Here is a 20,171-nt window from a genome sequence, read left to right on the forward strand (position 1 = left end):
ACCCGTAAGTTAAAATATTCAATATAGAGAGCATCAAGCAATCCACGCTGTAAGATTACCTTTCCTCCCTTTTTTTCTTTCTTACCTAACACAAATACAATCCCCACCAGTACTGAATAGGTTATTCCATCAGACAGAATAGGAATTGCAGAGTTTTGTTAGCTAGCTCTGCACTTTACATTGTGCTGCAGTCACATCTTGCCAAATGTGCGTGCACATCCATTTAACCATCCTTATTACCCCCACCCTTCTGTGCATACAGTCGCCCTAGCCCTATATCCATCCAATTTAATTAAAGATCCTGTGTGCTTCTAAACATTTTCCTAGCTTTTCAAGATCACCTGATCCTCTAGGGAAGCGGTATAATGAAGGATGGCATAGAGCAGTATATTTCCAACCATTCCTTTCATGCAGGGTCCGGGTGGAAAGTATACTGCTCTCAGTAAATAATAGACTGTTTAACTACCTCATTGCCCAATGACTGCAACATTTGAAGATGTGTACACTTTTGCAGGTCATATTCTAATACATCAAACTCAATTCCCAGTTGTAAGTTATGGGCGGCACAGTGGTGTAGTGGATAGCACTTTAACCTAGCAGCAAGAGGGTTGCTGGTGCAAATCCCAACCACGACACTACCTGCCTGGAGTTTGCATGTTCTCCCTGTGCATGCGTGGGTTTCCTCCGAGTACTCCGGTTTCCTCCCACACTCCAAAGACATGCTGGTAGGTTAATTGGATCCTGTATAAAAAAAAAAAAAAAAATTGGCCCTACTGTGTATGTATGTGAGTTAGGGACCTTAGATTGTAAGCTCCTTGAGGGCAGGGACTGATGTGAATGTGTAATGTATATGTAGAGCGCTGCGTAAATTGACAGTGCTATATAAGTACCTGAAATAATAATAATAAGTTCATTTTTTCACATTGTTATTGGGGATAGTTGACCCTTTATAGTGTAAGGATGGCCATTTTGGCATCTGATCTGGTGGCTGCTTTTTTGGGTAAAAAAACCGTGTGGTTGAAGAACAACCCAAAATAATAGAGACCATGGATTTGATTTACTAAAGGCAAATAAGCCGCTCCCTTTGTAATGGAGTTGATACTTTGCATGGGAATTTAGCCTTTGCTTAGTTAATGAGGAGAAGCTCTGCTGACTTCCATCATCTAATCATGTGCAAACAAGAACATTGATTTATTTTTTTATTTTCCTTGATTTTTTCACCACTTATAATATGTCAAGGGGAAACTTCCTTGCAAAGTGCAAATTCTCCTACAAAGTGAACAGCCTATTTGCCTTTAGTAAGTCATCCCCCATATCTACTAATTTTGGGACTCCAAGCATTGACAGAGGAACCCAAGTGTAAGTTTCTGCTACCAGTGGTGTACCTTAGACTAGGTTGTGTAAGAGCAAATCATTAAAATAAAAATGCATGATGGGTACTACCTTTTATGTGCCCAGGTCCCATAAGCAAACAAGGTCTGAGGAACATATATGCCTTGAATAAAATAGGGAGTGGTTGACAAAACCTAACTGCAAATAAAAATAAAACGAGCACCAAAAGGATAAATTGAGGAGATGTTATTTCCAAATGACTGTCTTATAATATCAGTTATGAGCCAACACGAATCATTGGTAATATAATTCTCCCTCTTCAGGGTTTGAACCTGCAGGGGATGACTTCTGAAAAAGAAGTTGCATATGTTTAGGTTAGCCTTGATCCAGTGCACAGATCCAGTCTTAGCTGCTGTGTATCATACATTTGATAGGAAGCCCCGATGCATGAGATCACTGCAATAAAAGCAGAACTATGATGGTAAAAGTAGTCAGAGTGGGACCTGCTGTACACCAAGAAATGAGGTAAGACACCTGCTATCTGTAAGATGTAGCTGAGCTTGTCTCCTAAAAAAGTTTAGTCCTATTCACATATTGCAAGGATGGGTGAACACATTGGGGGAGATTTACTAAAACTGGTGCATACAGAATCTGGTGCAACTGTGCATAGTAACCAATCAGCTTCTAGGTTTTATTTTCAAAGCTTAATTAATCAAGCTTAAGTTAGAAGTTGATTGGTTTCTATAAAAAGCTGCGCCAGATTCTATGCGCGCTAGTTTTAAATTGAACATAACATTTTTAGTTTTTATTTAGAAATCTACCCCATTCTGTCTATTTAAATGTGTTAACAGATGCCCAAGAAGTAATAATAAAAAGTTAAATCAAACTTATCAGGTTTGGATCATGTTTTTTTTATGCAAATAGACTCCATTTTTCTGATTCTCTCCTTGGTGTGTCGGGTCCTATTGGCTCATGTGTACTCCTATTCCTATAGTTTACTGTATATTATAATAATAATATACATAATAATATATTAAAAATAATATTGTATCATATATACATTGACTAACTTAAGTAGTGTGTCTGAAAATTATTTGACAATATAAAAAAAAAAATCTAAACCAAAGTTAAAATATAACATAGGTATGCAGCCTTGCTTAAATTATTTTTATTTTAAAATAATATTGGCGTTTACATACATACATTGCAAATGGACAAAAGTATGGCTAGGTTTGAGCCATAAAGTTAAAAAAATCAGAATGAATTCTTAAGAATTAAGAAGCGGGTTTCCATGCAGCTGGCAAAGGCCTAAATGTTATTGGCAGACTGAATATCCAATCGAATGGATTTATTTACTAAAAGAAAATAGTCTGTTTCGTTGAAAGGAATATTTTTATTTGCAAGTATGTTTGCTTGCACATGATTGGATGATGGAAATCAATAGAGCTTCATCTGATTCACTAAGCTAAGGGGAAATTCCTTTGCAAAGTGAACAGCCTATTTGCCTTTAGTAAATCAACCCCTTAGAGTGAGCCAACAAAGAGCACACTAGTATAGATAACATACAGAAATCCATAATTACATTTTGAGAACATTTTATAATAGCCTAGCAAATGGTGGTTAGACTTTCTTAAACATGATCTCTTAGCTATTTATTTCCATCACCTTTTGGTGCTCCAGGTTTTGCACAATACATCCTCATTTTTATTTTTTAACATATGTAATGTTTTTCAGAGTACATTCATTGATATCAGTGTTTGCCTGTGAAGGAGCATATAGCCCAAGGTAACCACAAAATGTCCCAGTCTGACACCAGATAACCTACAGATATGTTTTTGGGATGTCTATGGTAATCACCGTAGATGGAAAAAAAGATATCTCGAATGTAGCTTGCCCTGAAATACCTAATCAAAAGTAAAGACCCCCATAAGCTACAAATTCAGACAGAAACAAATATTGGGACTGATTTTCCTAAAACTGGAAAGTGAAAAATCTGGTTCAACTTTGCATAGAAACCAATCAGCTTCCAGGATTTTCTGTCAAAGCCTATTGTGAACAAGCTGACGTTAGAAGCCGACTGGCTACCATGTGCAACTGCACCAGATTTTGCGCTCTCCAATTTTAGTAAATCAGCCTCGTTGTGTTTTAATATACATAGAAAAAAAATGGCCACATCTTGACTTATTCCAGTTTTATTGATATTAAACTAAGGTTGTTACCTATTTTATTGGTTTATTGGCAGGGATGTGCCCTATTTTACCTAAAAATCATATTATGTTTCTAGGTTTTGCTGTAATGAATTAGTTGTGTCCCATTTGCAGGAATCCAATATAGGCTTTATGATATTAATGTAAGTATCACATTTTTTTAAATTAAATGAATTTAATTCAATTCATGACCTTCTCTATTTCCTGTCCCTTATTTTGAACGTATGCTGCTGCCAACTCTACTGCATATGGCCAGCAAATGGCCTTCAGACTGCCAGGGCTTCAAAGACCTGAGGTCAAGCATGTTAATATAACCTATGATATGCCTTGAAGCTTTACTATGAAATGTATCACACATCTCCACACTGTGTATTTATAAAATAATATCTGAGGTATTTATATTATTTTTTTTTTTTTGTATAGTAAATCTCTTTTTAAACTAAAGGCCTAGTCCCAAAGCATGGTTTTATTAAAATAATTCCTTTACTTTTCTTGACTAGGCCATGCTAAGTCATTCCCATTTCCGCTTAGGCCATAAAAAAGCCAGCGTACGAAAATTATGACCAAATAAGAAAGTCCATTTCACCTGACAAGAAGCTTTGTGCTGCCTCTCTCTGTTATTAACAGTCATGAAGCTACGTGTATTTTCATTGTAACCGTTTCTTTAATGCGTCACTTTCTTTCCCGTTTTCTGGATGGCTGCTTCCCAGTGCTTATTTTTACGAGACTGTCATTTACTGTGGAGCAAGAGTGACAGAGCGCCGGGTCAGAGGTCAACGCATAACCGCAACGTTTAAAGGTCCCTTGAAATCAATGTAATGAGAAACAATTGAGTATGCAATACATAAATTCCTTTCCCATTGGAAAACAACGCCTGCAGCCACTGCGAAAATCAGACCTGATTCAAACTGAAAATCATTGTAATAAGATGACTGCTAGAATGTCTAATATATTCATTAATGTGCTTATTTTAACGGTTTTGTTGTCAGAGAGGCTGTGGAGCATACATCTGTAATGCATCACTCATTTTATGATTTATCGCTTGTCACATAGGTATATCTCAGAAAATGTCAATATAGTTACTGTAACACTGTGGGGGGTTGGGGGGTGGGGGCTAAATGGACCAAAAAAAAAAAAAAAAGACATGGGGTAGAGCTGCGTCATCAAATCCTCTAAGTAAAATTGAAAAACTTTACATGTAATCATGTAAGATACTGGTAAAAAAAAAAATTGTACTTTTAAGGTCTCCAAGCAAGGTTGGAAGATACACAGTGGTATGTAACATGTTTAATATTAAATATATCATACATGCAATATATGTGCACTATCGTGCAGAGCTAAAGGGAAGAGCAAGGACAGGTTTAGGGCCCAAAATTTCAAGGCACACATGTCCAGAACTTGGAAAAATCAAATACAGCTGGGGAAGATATATTATGTATAGAAGTACACGGGTGTGCATATATATATATATATATATATATATATAGAGAGAGAGAGAGAGAGAGAGAGATAGATAAAGATCTAGATCTAGATATATATCTATATATCTATCTATCTATATATATATATATATATATATATATATATATATATATATATATATATATATATATATATGTGTGTGTGTGCAGAGGGCTCAAAGACACTAAAAGCAACAGAGAGAGAGAGGTATGCATGCACATGTATGCACACACACATAACTATATAACTGCACAACTCTAAAAGGGTTCTTACTGCTTGGATGTAGACCTTCTTTAGATACCATCTTTTTTTTTTTTCTCCTAAAGATTATTTAGTCTGTTACTTATGGTAGACTTTTACAGTCATCTATAGCCTTATTTTGTCTGTTGCCTATATTTTTTTCCCAATAAAAGCTAATATTTTACAAAACATTGGACAGACATCCAAACACTGGTTCAAGTTATGACTTGTTTTTGAGAAATAATCTTTTCCACATGGTCGATCCCATAGTAAAAAAAAAAGGCACACATTTAGCTAATCGTTTAACCTTCATGTGCTGTCACCTTTGTGGATAATTAGTCAACCTTGAAGACATTTAGGAGCACAATGACAGAAGGAGGAGCTATTTGTTGATGGGTCCCCCCCCCCCCCCTCCAGCATGGAATCAGATGTGTGGGTTTTTTTGACCATACCCGGCCAAATTCAATCTCTGCTTAACCCTAAACACCCTAATGACATTGAAAAAAATACTGCATTGCAGTGCTCGTTCTACACATCTATACATTAAACTGTCCCATGAAGAAGACATGGTGTGTGAAAGAGACAGGACAAGCATGAGACTAAGTCTAGTAACCATATAACCTCTCAGGGGATTTATCGTTCTGTCTTTCTCTCTCTTTTTTTTTTTTTCTCTTCATACCATATGCACATTCACAGTCATTTTACCCAAGCTGGCTAAACACACAGCAGGGATGGGACACCTACTTAGATGAACAGCCTACAAGGCAAATGGGATAGCTGGTTGTGATGCTGAATGCAGGACCTATACAGCGTTCATGCCTCATCCTTTTGGCACACAAAGAGGTAAAGCAGAAAAAGGAGGGGGGGGGGGGATCCATGCAAATCAGTGGCTGCTGTGAGACACTGATCTTTTCAGAACAAAGAGAATCACAGAAATTGGATTTTTAAAATTCACAATAGGCAGCAGATCCTGTTGCTGCAAACAGAAAGGCTACGGTCAAGCCTTGGGCTTGATAGGAAGGGCCTCGGCACATTTGGGCCTTAACGCATCTGTCAAATTGTTGGAATTTATTTAATAAGGCAGTTCAGGTGATGTGCCAACTGCTACTACGCCTAACAACCAATCAGGCTTCTCCTTACATCAGATGAAAGTAATAAAGACTATGAAGGATGACTACTGATTGGACCCTTTTGGGCTACTGCACTCTCAGCATGAGTTTTTGTCTTATGAGTTAAACATAATCTCTATTAATATTTATGGAAACACCGTAAGGTGTAAAAAGACTGTGTAGAGTACAAACACCACTGATGGTTTAGGGCACAAGACTTAATAGAAACTTCTACAGTGTTTCGGCCAGGGGCAGGCAAAAAGCAAAGGCATGGTGCAATAATTCATGACAACCAATCAAAATTCATTTTTATTAGTTAGACTATAATACATTTATTATGATAGTAAATAAAACATCGGTATTGCTCTATACACTGTGTTACTGAATAAACCTGGATAAATATGATTCACAATACACAGGCAACTTGATAGGAAAGCAATACCAAATCAGCAAAGGTAATGAATTTTAAAAGGGCACAGTGGCCAGAATATTCCAAACACATCAGTATGTTGTATGGTTGGTTGATGTAGGCTAGAGTTTTTATAAATGACATTGGGATATTTTAGTAAGAATAAAACTGACTATTTCAGTAAGCCATTGCAACTAACAATAAATGTGGCTATGCATAGTATAGTAACCTAAAGAAAATGAGGCTTTACTTTACTGTGGTAGGATGAGTTCAGAGATGCTTTCAGATTGGTTGCTATAAGTTACTGTACTTTTCAAACCATCACTGCCCTATGTGTCCAAAGCTGTAGGTGTTGTTTACGTGGATTCTAGTGTTTTTCTCAATTGCTGTAATTCCAAGTTTTCCAATGCCGTTCCAATCCTTTGATAGTAAATCCTTGATCATACCCCCTATAGAGCTTGTGATTGAGTGTCCTTTGCTCAAAAACTGTAACACAATTACTTGCACACTGCCCCAGAAACCAACGCTGCGATCAAGCGAGCTGCATCCGTGCTTTATACCATCTCATTTCAAAGGCGGCCAAACAGCCACTAATATCCTCCAAGCTGCAAGTTTAACTGTTGGAAAAAACTCAAGTTTCAACAATGCCTTCCATTAATATTTGAAATATGGGGAATCTACTTGTTATATACTTATAAATTCTTTAAAAAAAGAACACCAGCAAAAACATGTGTCCTTTTATGAAACAATTTTGCGATTTTAAGTCAACTGTGATTTTTTATTTTTTTTTAACTCCCTTTTCTTTGGAAACCTTTGGTTGACTTAGAGGCAAGAGGCAAACAGGAAGTGTCTGGCAATAAGTTAATCAAAGCGCAATTAAGTTTTCCAACTAAAAATGGGCAAATAGTGGCATGAACATAAAGCGATCGGCATCGAGTAGCCACAGGCACACCGGAGAGTAATTGAAAAGTAACAATATGTGTGGTTTAAATACTTGTACAAGTTGGATGGAGGAACGGATGGATAGACAGATAGGAAGAGAGATTAAAAAATGGACGTGTTATCAAAAATACACATCTATAGACGCATATACATATATACACACCCAAGATCATACAGTCAAACATACACATATAGGCGACATACTCACACTAATTGCCCTACACACTGGCATGTTTAGCAACACTTATTAAATGATACTCTACTGTAACCAGTAAGGAATGTCATTTGACAATGCACTTAATACAAGTGTTGTAATACCAACTCTTACACTATCTGTCTATAGCATTTTTCATTTAGTAAACAAGACATAAATTGAAGTGTAGTGTGCACTGGAGTGAAAAACACATCGTTTGATTACAGGGTTTAAATGTCCCCTCTATATTGACGACGGAATGTATTTCTCCCCTATAACAAAAGCCTAGACATGGATGCATGTAAATGGATTCTTCTAACTTTCATTTGATATTTCACAGTTGGTACACAGCGAGCAAAGATTCCACAGGAGAATACAACCTTTTGTAATAGAACAAATATAAGACCATAACTATGAGCACATCCTATAAAACAAGGTGATACAAAAAGCCAGGGCTTGTGGAATTTATAAATTATACTATATTTGGTACGGTACTACTGTTCATAAAGTCTAACACCTTAATCAAAACTACACCAAAAAAATATTTCCTTTATGAGGACAACCTCAGACCTGAATATACCACGTGTACTAAAAAAAATAATAAAATAAAATAACACAAAAAAGAAAAAAGCCTTCAAAATCAAAAAGCTTACCGGAAAATTCCTCCTACTTTGAAGCCAAAGTGTAAAAATAATTAGTGAGGACATTAAAATTCAACTTTGAATATTTGGTAATTATTTTAAAAAATCAAGTTTAATTTTGCAGGGAACCATCCATGTTTGTAACCCACAAACTTAAAGCAAAAGTGCTCTTTTTTTTTTTTTTTCCCTTCCTTAAATTATATAAAATACACACCCTGCTTAGTATGAAACAGATGCTTAAAAATAGTGTTTAGTGATTCACTGTACATCTGTGCTTGAGCTGTAATTAGCACCTATATGTGCAGAATAATTAAAGTTGTGACTGCTTTAAAGGAGAGCAGATAATAGAGGTAACCCCGGTCTTTTTTTTTTTTTTTTTTTTTTTTCACGCCGCTTGCTATATTCCCAAATGATTGCCACCTGCTCCCCTATCTCGCCTCTTTCCCTAGCCGTTTCCTCGGCAACCTTTCTCTGGCTTCCCCTTGGAGCGATAGCTTTCACTTACAATGCTCCATCTAATCTTGTTTGTTTTACACCCATCAAAACAAGCAGACAAAGACAATTCCTTGAGAATGAAGGCACTGGGTGTGGATAAGGAAGCTTCAATTTGCTAGAATTGGAAAGTATCTTTAATAATTTTTTTTTTTTTTTTTTTAATATTGCAGTCCATGGCAGATTTGTAAGAGGGGGGTGCAAGGAATCGGAGGGACACAGAGCCCCGGGTCCCCGCAGCATTCAACGACATGCCATGCAGGTCATGACTGTGAGATTCAAGTGTGCCACTTTATACCCATTGTCAGAAAGGCACACAAAAGGAGCGTCAAGTAGCTACACGGTCTATGTTTTGGGCCAATAATAATAAAAAAAAAGGCAGCTGTACTTATTTAACATATGTGCAATCTGCAGCAATTTTTCTTTTTTTTTTTTTGTGCTTTAAGGCACAAAGCTTCCAACGGCGGTGTAAAAAAAAAAAAAAAAAAAAAAAAAAAGCCGCTGACACGTCCAAAGACTCATGTAATTCAAATGAAGACTACACAGCATCAAGTAATTCTGTGATAGACGTTCACTGACATTATAGTTGTCAAGGTACCCTTCCTAGATTGGCTGCAGCACACGCTGAAGGAAGCAGTGAGGCGTTCGACAAGCTAGTGCATGAATTTCTCATTAAAAAATAAAAGGCAAGGAGAAAAACAGTTGTAAATGGAAATAACTGCTTGCGGTCTGAAACGGGAAAACGGAACAAAAATTAAAAAAAAAAAAAAAAAGATACAATTCACCGCGATCCACTTACCATCTTTAAGCCATTCCACTCCATCTGTGATTATTGAGATGGAGCCTTCTAGTGTGTCACAGTGTCAAACCCAAAAAGAGCCTTATGTAAAAGCTGACATTCCTTCTTACAGTAGCGCTGGCAAGAGATGCTACGAAGGACACACGCGCACACACACACTCTCACACACACACATACACACACACACACATACACACACTCACACGGAGTGCGCGCTGTAACACACGCCAGCCTCCTCCTCTTTTATGAGGTCACGGCAGGGAACTCTGAAATACAATATGCAGCATATACCAAACCCCTATAAATCACTCTCATGAAAGATTACCATACCAACTACGCAGACCAACCGAAATTAGCAGCGAAGGGGTGAGATGCTATTTTTTTTTTTTTTAAAGGCTTGGTCTTTTTTCATTGTAATATTTTTTTTTCCACTAGAATTTGAGAGTCTTTGTGCAGAAACACAATGGTAAAAATGAAAGCTCACACAGTATCAGAGGTTAGATGGAAATGGGCGAACGCATACTTTATAGGGCGTTTTAATTTTTTTTTATGACAATAGGTCTATGGTGTTAGCGTACAACACAAAAAAAATGTCCTTGAAAGAAAAAAAAAAAAGAAAAGAATTCTATTTGCACGTGACAAATCACTCGAGAAACACACACAAAAATAGGAGCCCAACCACTATGATCACCGAAGCAACGGAACACCAAGACCGCATTAACAAGAGATGCAGACAAGACAGACTTGCAAAACTGAATGGAACTTGAAAAAAAAAAACAAAAAACGTTAAAATAAAATAAGGTGCCACCTACCATCACCATTCTTAAAGGTTATTAGTGTCTCGCTGTGTGCTCCGACTTTTCTCCTGGTAATTGTTATTTTCAAGAATGCTTTATTAGGTATTTGTATTTGTAAAAAAAAAAAAAAAAAAAAAAGGAAAAGTTTTTTTTAATTTTTGTTTTCTGATGTCTTTTTCCAAATCCACGAACCACACCAGGAAGAAAAAAAAATATCCCAACAACTCGTGTTAAAAAAAATAAATAAATGGATAAATAATATAAATAAATAAATGAATTGCTAACACATAGAACAAGGCAAACAATGGAAAATAAATAAAAATCTAAACAAAAAATAAGGAAAGAAAAAAAAAAGAAAGGAAAAAAAACAGAGAGAGAGGGACTGTGATGATGCCTCTCGAAAGTAGGGTGTAGATATGAAAATTGGATACAGCCTTGCCTTGAAAATTGGCTAGATGCTTGCATGCATTTATGGGACTATCTGTCAGATAAAGGCAGTATCTGATTGGCTGAGTGGGCTGGAGGAGGTGGGGCTAGGCAAGGTGCTATTGAAATTGCCTTCTATCAGGCTTGGGAGCTTAACTGTTTGCCTGCTGCAATGGGTTTCTCCACAAGTTTCTGTGACATATGTTGCTGCCGGAGCCTGGGGGTTAATGGCTCAGTGACGGTCCCTGAAATGCTCTTTGTATTTGTCATAAATGACCAGCTGGGAACTTCTGGCTGAAGAATATCAGTTCACGGGTCATTCCTAGCATGCTAACTGTACTAATCCTAATTATTGATTTTAACATTACACTCTGAGTTGAATAAAGGATGGGGGGGGGGGGGCAGAATCAGCACAATGATGGTGGGGAAGGAGGTCTTTCAATGCCATTTGCTGCTTTGTTTACAACCTACAACCCGGGTATCATTAACAAAAAGGGTCCTCCTGATACAACTAATCAACAAGAGCTGCACAAAGAACTATACTCAGACTAATTCTCATTCTTGCTTTTTTTTTTTTTTTATATAATTCCATTAACTTTTTTTTTTTTTTTAACACAAAAGAACAGCAATAATTTCAGTTACTATTTTAAGTGCTTTATCTATTTTTGTATTTTTATTCATGTATTTTGTTGTGAGCACAGCCAGTGTATTTTTGGCATAATTATGGGATGGTGCTGTCAAACAGAGAAGTGATTGATGTCCCTGATGCAAGCAAAGAGGTTCTGCATCAGCCTTTACGTAAGAAGCACAAAAAAAAGACACTAAATCTGCTGCCCCAAGACTGTAAACTTGAAGAAGACAGGAGAAAGTTATTCACTTGACCTTGAGACCCATTTCTTGCTGGTCAGCAAAGTTGTTAATTGAATATTCGGCTCTAAATTATACATAATTGTCAATCCCTCGGGGAATAGCTTGTCTTTTTTTTTTTTTTTTTTCTGCTACTCCGAGCATGCTGATAATATTAAAAAATGATTCAAAAGCAACTTTACGTTTTGGTGAGGAAATGCTGCTGTGGTTATTGGAGAAAAAAAATGAAAAGTTGTATATACTGTACGGCATGCTGTTGTTGGCCTTTTTTATGACCACCATTGTTTCCTCAATTATGGGGAATGGCGTATTTCTAAAACAATAGCTTAGTTCATGATATAATAATACCAATGACCAGTTGGCCATTCTTCCTAAAAACATTGTTTCCTCAATTATGGAGAATGGCGTATTTCTAAAACAATAGCTTCATTCGTGATATAATAATATCAATCACCAGTTGGCCATTCTTCCTAAAAACATTGTTTCCTCAATTATGGGGAATGGCATATTTCTAAAACAATAGCTTGATTCATGATATAATAATATCAATGACCATTGGCTATTCTTCCTAAAAACATAGGTGAGGAACACATTTTTTTAGTTTATGGACTCAACCAGTTGTTTAAACAAGCCAGGTAGTGATATTAAAGTTGTAGGTGTCTGGATTATTTGTTGACTTTGTATGGGCCAACAAACAGATGGGTAAGTGTTATGCTGCCAAAGTGCCCATGTTGACTGAAGCCTACATAGGTGTTTGAGAAACCTTCCACCAGGAGTACTCACTAAGGATCAACGTGGATCATGCAGTAACCTACAGCAACCAATCAGAATTCATTCTTCCCTTCTGAATTCTAAGAACACGTGGGTATTATAGGTCACTGCTCTTTGTAGAATATCAGTAGGGTTGATTTCATAAAGTTGGAGAGTGCAAAATCTGGTGGAGCTGTGCATGGTAGCCAATCAGCTTCTAACTTCAGCTTGTTCAATTAAGCTTTGACAAAAAACCTGGAAGCTGATTGGTTTCTATGCAGAGAAGTACCAGATTTTGCACTCTCCAATTTTAGTAAATCAACCCCAGTTGAATAAGGGTAGTAAGGGCAATAAGATTGTGGAAGTCGCTTCCACAAATGGTAGTAACTGCGGGGAGTATGGCTACTTTTAAAAGACTCTTGGACGTACATCTCCAAGATCAAAACATTTAGGGTTATGGGAAATGAATACTTCCACACACACCTACACAGGTTGAACTGGATGGACTATTGTCTTTATTCAACCGCAACTACTATGTAACTATGAATACTTCACCAAACAAACTCAAATATATACACAAAGCTGTTCGTAATGTAGCCATGCATTACTCGTGTCTTACTGAGGAATGGAGTAACCAAGACAAAAAGATTCCTACAGCACCTACCAGTACTTATGCTTCAAAGTCAAAAAAAATATGCAACCCTGTTTTATTACCCACAGACCTCTTTGAACATTTCTTTGCATAAATGATGGGCAAAAACAGCAATTCACCATGTCTCATGTGCGTATTGTTTTGCCTAATATTTTCTGTGGCGGCGCTATGATATCAGACATTCCATAATACAAGCATTTTGTGGGATCTTTTGTTTCAGTGATTAATGTCAGAGCAGGAAGAGATGATTATCATATAGATTTTCTGAGAAGACAAATTTTGTAGATAGAATGGGAGGGCAATACGTGACTGGAAGATCAAATTTAGCTTATTGAAAATATGGCAGCCTATCCGTGCACCAGATTCTGAAGCAAAGGATCATGGGACGAGATCTGGGAGTAAAATACATGGCACATTATTTTGGAGATGTAGAAATTTGACTTCGTAGCTTTACTTGCTGATAGGCAGACAACTTTGCTTACCATAATTTTTGGCACATTACTCTAGCACCATGCCTAAAGTGGTGGAATATTTTGGATAATCTATTGAGGCGTAACTAAAGAATTTTACACCCCAGGCATTCTGGCCTCTTTTCTGTCATATTGCGTTCGTCCTTCTAGGAACCTACTGAACGCAGCAAGCCTTACTAAAATGTCAATTTTGGTAAAAGTGTAACATCTACAAGATTGTTTTGAGAATTTTCCTATGGCTAACCAGGGCTAACCCCAAAACTACTGGACAAGCTACAGGTTGCTCAATATTTTTTAAATGTCTTTACCTAAAGTTTGTTTTATTTTTATTTTCTCTATTACTTTGTGCCTAAAAAATCCCACCCCAGGGGAACTTCCCATTTTTTCCTTTTTAAAGTTTGTTTTAAGTTTATTAGTGTATATTGAATTATGAATTCTTTGACTAAAAGTTAGGACAGCTTTGTGATATCCAAAAAAGTCCTTACTACCTATAGTTATTGAGTAGTTATTAGTAAGTACACCATTGGTTTAGAGAGAAAAGCCTAGGCCAAAACCTTTTTCCCCACCAGTAGAACCTACCCATGGACTTCTAGGTGTACCTTAAGAAAGAAAACCCAGCATAGCTTGACATTCTCTAGTAGGGTTGTCAGACATGAAAGGCTTAACGCAAAACCGAAAATGTAATATATTGCAGCTTACCAATCAGTAGATGTGGTGGCTGCATTGCCCTTCTTTTCACCTGCTGATCTGACCAGTAACCTCCTGTGTGTTCCAGTGCCCCTACTCTGGAAGAGGAAGCACTGGGACACCTCTGGGCAGCAGCATTGTCAGTCTGGGGGAAGAAGAGTGTTAGATGTACAAGCGGATTTAGATACACTAACAAATTGAAGCCAAACTGCAGCTAACACTTTATAAGCAGTTACAGCAACAGTTTTCTTTTTCCTTTTGGGATAAAGGTTTTACCAGAATAAAGGATGATTTAAGCACCTCTGTCAGTAGTAAAAGATTTGTTTCAACCCCCTAACTGCCACATCTGCAAGATAGCTTGCTCTGTTGAAAATCAACAGACCTACTGGCTGGATCACCAGAAAAAAATAAGGGAAAGAAAGCCTTACAAAAAAAGCAAACTAATGCAGCCATCACATCTGAGAATTGGTAATCTGCAGTATAATAAATGTTTATTTTTGGGTTTAAATCTGCTTTAAGATAGCAAAGTAGCCTCTACCTTTAGAAGAATGTATCTATGAAGAAACCACATTAGCTCTTTAGTTCAGATGATACAAAGTTATTGTTTGAGTATGACCCTAGCACGATAGCTTACTTCCTATGTATTTCGTGAAACGCTAAACTACACAGATGGCCAGTCTTACTTTTCTGACATTTTTTTTGGGGGGGGGACCTCATTTTATGTCTCCATTATGTATTGATTTAGTAACAGAATGTTAAAATTGCAATGTATACTTAATGAGGCAGTGCGCAGTGCTATGGCTATATTCAAAGTGTTGTAACTCAGGGCAACCAATAGGATGTTGGTTTACTCTAGTCAGATATCTCAAATGTGAAATTAGTTTGGTTTGTAAGAGATGTTGCACTTTACACATAGTTACTACACCTAATACAGAGGAACTGCACGTACACTGTCTTAAACAATTAGGGTCTCTAAAACAAAGTAGAGTATATGATAAATGTATACCACAACGCAAATGGTGGAATGTATTAACCAGCACTGTCCCATTACTTATTGGTATACAATGACATAATCATTACAATACATCCCCATAAATTAAACCCATATACATTCGTGAGAAAATTTTGGGAACAATGTTTCTTGATTTCTGCATGAATTAGCACTTAAAATGTGATGTGATTATTTTTGAGTTTTATTGAAGAATACAGTTTTATTGACATACATAGAGTGTTTTACATTTCCTTTATTGGCAAATAGGTTAATTAGCCAAGGTCATTTATGAAAATAGTATGGAAGCCAATAAAGTTAATAACTAGTGGAACTGAATTTGATGGAGCCTTAAATAAATGCTTTCTATGGCTGCTAATCAGACCTGTACATTGCTTTGGAAGTATTTAACCTATTTTTTTACAAAAAAAAAAAGTTTACTTTTATTCTTATTTTTGGGATGTGTTGAATATCCCGCTTCTGATTATGGCACCGTTTTTCGACAGACTAGAAGTCAAGAGTCTGCATTGAACATTGCAACCTGTATAATGTCTTTTGATGTTGTTTACATGCGCCTGTATTTTGAATCATTGCCGGCTTGCTTGGTCTAATGTTTTTTGAGCTTTAAATCATGGACAGACACACGGACGTTTGCAGTACAATTTTTTATACAAACTGGAAATGACTAATCCCTCAATGACTGAAGGAGCTCCAGGCCCTAAGACATCATTACATTCCCAAGCCATTATGCTCTTCTCCATTATGATTCTGAGTTGAGAGCAAGTTTTGGTATTCGCATCCAGAGTTTCTTTTTCCTTCAAAACACAACACTACATACATCACTAAAAATGTTTTCCTATTGTCTTCTTTGTCCTAAGAATAGGGTTGCATTAGTGCAGAGGAACATCCAGGTGGTCTTTAGATTACTTAAAATGGACAGCAATTTTGTTTTCCGAAATACAGTGGTTTCCTCTGTGGCAAACTCCCATGAACCATACTTGATAACAGGTGTTATCAAGTGCAGGATAATGACTGCAGATCCTTAGCTGTCACTCCGGGGTTCTTTGACACCTGCTTGAAGATTGAGTGGCATGACCTTGCATCAATCTTTCTACGATGTTCCCACCTAGGGAAAAAGTAATGGTGCTGGCAAAGCTGCCATGTAGCCACCCTGGCTAGAAAAGGGCCCAAGCCTTTGGAAGCTACGTTTCAACACTTTTGATTCGCACAAGCTTCAAAAACATTTTCTTCTGAGATTTTATAAATCTCTTTTAATAATAACATTCTGAACATCAGCAGGACTCTTTTGCAAGAAAAAGTACCCAACTTTGTTTTTGGCAGTCCAGTCAATCCATACCTAAATTCAGGGCTTTTTTTCTCAGAAAAAAGGTGCAGGAACTCAACCACGACCCTGTGTTTACAAGTAATAGTGGTGAGCAGGGAGCAAAGGGCCTGAGCCAAAGGGAGTGGAACTGAGTTCCACCAAGTTCCAGCTGAAAAAAAGCCCTGCCTAAATGTATTAGAATGCCTGATGCCATTTACGCTCTTTTTAAGACAATGTTATCTTAAAGATCAATGACTTTGGTGGTGTAACTTTTTTTTGTTTAACATGGAATAATAAAATGTGCATTGTTGTCAACTATTACTATCTATATTTATATTTAGCGATATATGCAGAAAATCAAGAAAACTTTGTTTTCAAGCTTTCCTATAACTGCAATTTACTGATCTAGCTGACAAGTTTTTCAAATACCGCTTTAATATAAACATATGCAATTGTATTTTCCTATATGTCAACATGTTGGTTTTAAAGGCATCCCTATGTGGCACTATAGCTTAAGGCTACAAGATTTAAGTACCAGCATGCTGTCACAGGGGGCGCTATCTACTAAAGCCTTAAAGTTATCAGTTAACCCTTGAGTGTTTGACAATCACATAAAACTAAAGCAAATATTGTACTTTAAAGAAAAAGAAAAAAAAAAAAAAAAAACAAAACACTTTACCTATTAGGGATGTTAAAGCCTTCAGCAATAGTTTCAACAACACCAACATCACAGTAATAATTAAGGTAACAAATCAAAGTTCATCAAGAGTAATGTATGAAAGGTTTATTATTATTATTTAGAACAGGCATTTTTTTTTCATCTTAGTTTAATAATATGCGAATATTCTAACTTTGCATATTTCTAAATATAGTTAGTCTAACTGGCCTATGGTGCCATCAGTATATTAACATACAGGTATGTGCTATAAAATACATTCACAGCAATATATCTATATCTATATATATATTATATATATATTATATATATATCTATATTTATATCTATCTATTATATATATATATATATATATATATATATATATATATATATATATATATATATATAGATATAGATATAGATATAGATATATATATATATATATGGTATATATATATGTATATATATATATATATATATATATATATATATATATATATATATATATATAGCTCACGAGTTATACGATCTCGAATATATCAATATTAATGCACTTTAAGATTATACTTATCATAGTTTCTCTTTTCAAGAGAAAAAGTAGAAACAAATCAAGTTCAAGAGTATAGAATACTATGGTAAATGAAGTTGTTGCCCATGTAACATGCATTTTTAAATTAAACATAAACCAATGCATTATGGTACCGTAAATCTTCCTTTGCTATAGGGACAATACCTATTCCATTTACAAGGTATAAACTGCACAAATCTTGTTCAGATTGCAGCACATGACCTCTCTATTATCCACAATGCAGTAAAATCAACTTAAATCCTTGGTGATTCTGTCTATACCTCACCTTGCATTATAGAGGCATTATTGTTCTTGTAAATAATGCATGTTTCATGGCTTAGTTTTTGCATATAGCATATAAAACAAGACAATGCAAGTAGGGCAAAACATACAGTGGATTCATTACTACAAAGTCAAACTGGGAAAACCATTTCCTTCATCAACATTGTACAGCTAGTTTTAGGGCTTCACTCAAACTATTAACTCTGAGATGTGGTGAAGCACACAGCATTCTGCACTTGCTAGGATAATCTAGGCTCAGGCAGACACTGCACAGCATAAAGAGAAGGAAGGAGAAAGAGAGGAAAAAAAAAAAAAACAATACAGACACGGAACTCGTGCACAGCCAATTCCTCCAAAATCAAATCAAAAGGTGATTAGATTGCCTTACCCTAAATGAGCAGCCTTGTAAGTCATTAGTGGCAGCAGACGCATGTAAAAGAGATGGATTCATAGTGTATCTCTCAGCCTGTCTCCAGCAAACATCCTTTCCAAACGGTATGGACATCTTAACATCACAAGTAAATCTGCAGCGTCTCTTATGGTCCAGATGGGCTACACCACAAGCCAATTCAGCATTAATAAACACCTACTCTGGGCAGCTTGCAAGTCATACTTCGTACTATCATAGGCAACAGCAGTCGACTGACGCACTCATTAACCTCTATGCTGTCAAAAGGACCAGGAACGCAATACACTGGAAGCCCGCTTGGCTGCAAAGAGGTTTAAAGATCAGTGGAGGGAAGACAGCAAAAAAAAAGATTCTTGATTTTTTTCGATAAAAAGAAAAAAAAAACAAACAACAAACCCTCTTTTTTTTTTTTTTTTTTTTTTTAAATTGTCAAGATCAGGTTAATTTGTCTTCATTTAGGAGAAAAATTGGAAATAATTCTTCATTACAGCAGTTTAAAGTCAGCAGGCAAAAAAATTGTTAGACTCGCATAAGAAAGTGTCAAATTGTTACCTCATTATTTAACAAAGCAGCATTAAGGGTCCTGGTGATTTCAAACATCTTGTCAGAGAGTAACAAAAAGGAGCCTTTGCTATGCTCCGTCTGCAAAGGGGTCTGTCCGAATTGTTCTTTTTTTTTTTTTTTTTTTCTCCAAGAGAGTCAATATGAAGATTCCCTAGAGTTCGCACATCAGAGCCTCTGTTCAGCTTGCTGGATTTTCCCCCTGATCAAGCACGTAGAGTACAGATGGATATAGCAGCATGGACTGCTCCCTTGCAAGGTTACACTGCTACAAACATGGCTGGTGTTAAAAGTATTCTTTCAAAGTAACAATTCAAAGCATCACCACCAGGTGGATTGTGAGCACACATGCAAATAACCTTGAGAACGAAGAGAAACCTGGAGCTTTTTGGTTGGATGTGCTGAAACAGGTATATTAACAGCTAGCACCATGACTTCTGTCCCTCCAATCAACCCTTGCACAGCCCATCACTTGTCACTGCCTACTAATATCCCCCCCCCCTACTCCCACCCCATCACCACTCAAGAAATACTTCTACATTCCAAAACAATCCAAAGATTCATCTTATGCATTGCATCAATGTAAACCTCACAATCGTCCTATCTGCATTCCGTCCGAATGTACAAATAAACCGTTGGCCTGTTATATTGCAAACTAACACCTAATTTATAGAATCCGAGATAGGTTGGGATATAGTTATATCTTGCCTTGCAAAGAAAATGTCTAATGTGTTATCGCTGCACTAGGCCAGCGTACAACAGGGTAATGTGAATCTTTACATTCGGTGCAGTGCTATTTTCTATGCAGAACCAGTTGAGCGGTTGAAAAAAAAAAAAAAAATGAAGATTTCTTTACTGCTCGGTTGCTGCAATTGTATGTTGGAAGGGATGTCTTAGATATATTCAC

The 20,171-nt window shown here is 36.5% G+C and overlaps 1 protein-coding gene across 8 annotated transcripts in view; it reads right to left on the reverse strand.

Annotated features, from left to right (window-relative positions):
• ELAVL4 (ELAV like RNA binding protein 4) overlaps positions 1–19,642 on the reverse strand; it is a 197,714-nt gene extending 178,072 nt beyond the window's left edge. For 2 of the 8 annotated variants that reach the window (XM_082264981.1, XM_082264975.1), the window contains exon 1: positions 18,683–19,221. In XM_082264981.1, coding sequence (XP_082121107.1) covers positions 18,683–18,799 — 117 coding nt within the window. In that variant the 5' untranslated portion in view covers positions 18,800–19,221. Of the gene's footprint in view, positions 1–9,825; positions 10,015–10,637; positions 11,028–18,682; positions 19,223–19,255 lie in introns of those variants that run through there. The other 6 variants (XM_082264977.1, XM_082264982.1, XM_082264976.1 and 3 more) reach the window with 6 other exon arrangements.
• Between the last annotated feature and the right edge of the window lie 529 nt (positions 19,643–20,171).

The sequence above is a fragment of the Pelophylax lessonae genome (genome assembly GCF_965119305.1).
Source record: "Pelophylax lessonae genome assembly, chromosome: 8".
In the NCBI taxonomy this organism is placed as follows: Eukaryota; Metazoa; Chordata; class Amphibia; order Anura; family Ranidae; genus Pelophylax; species Pelophylax lessonae.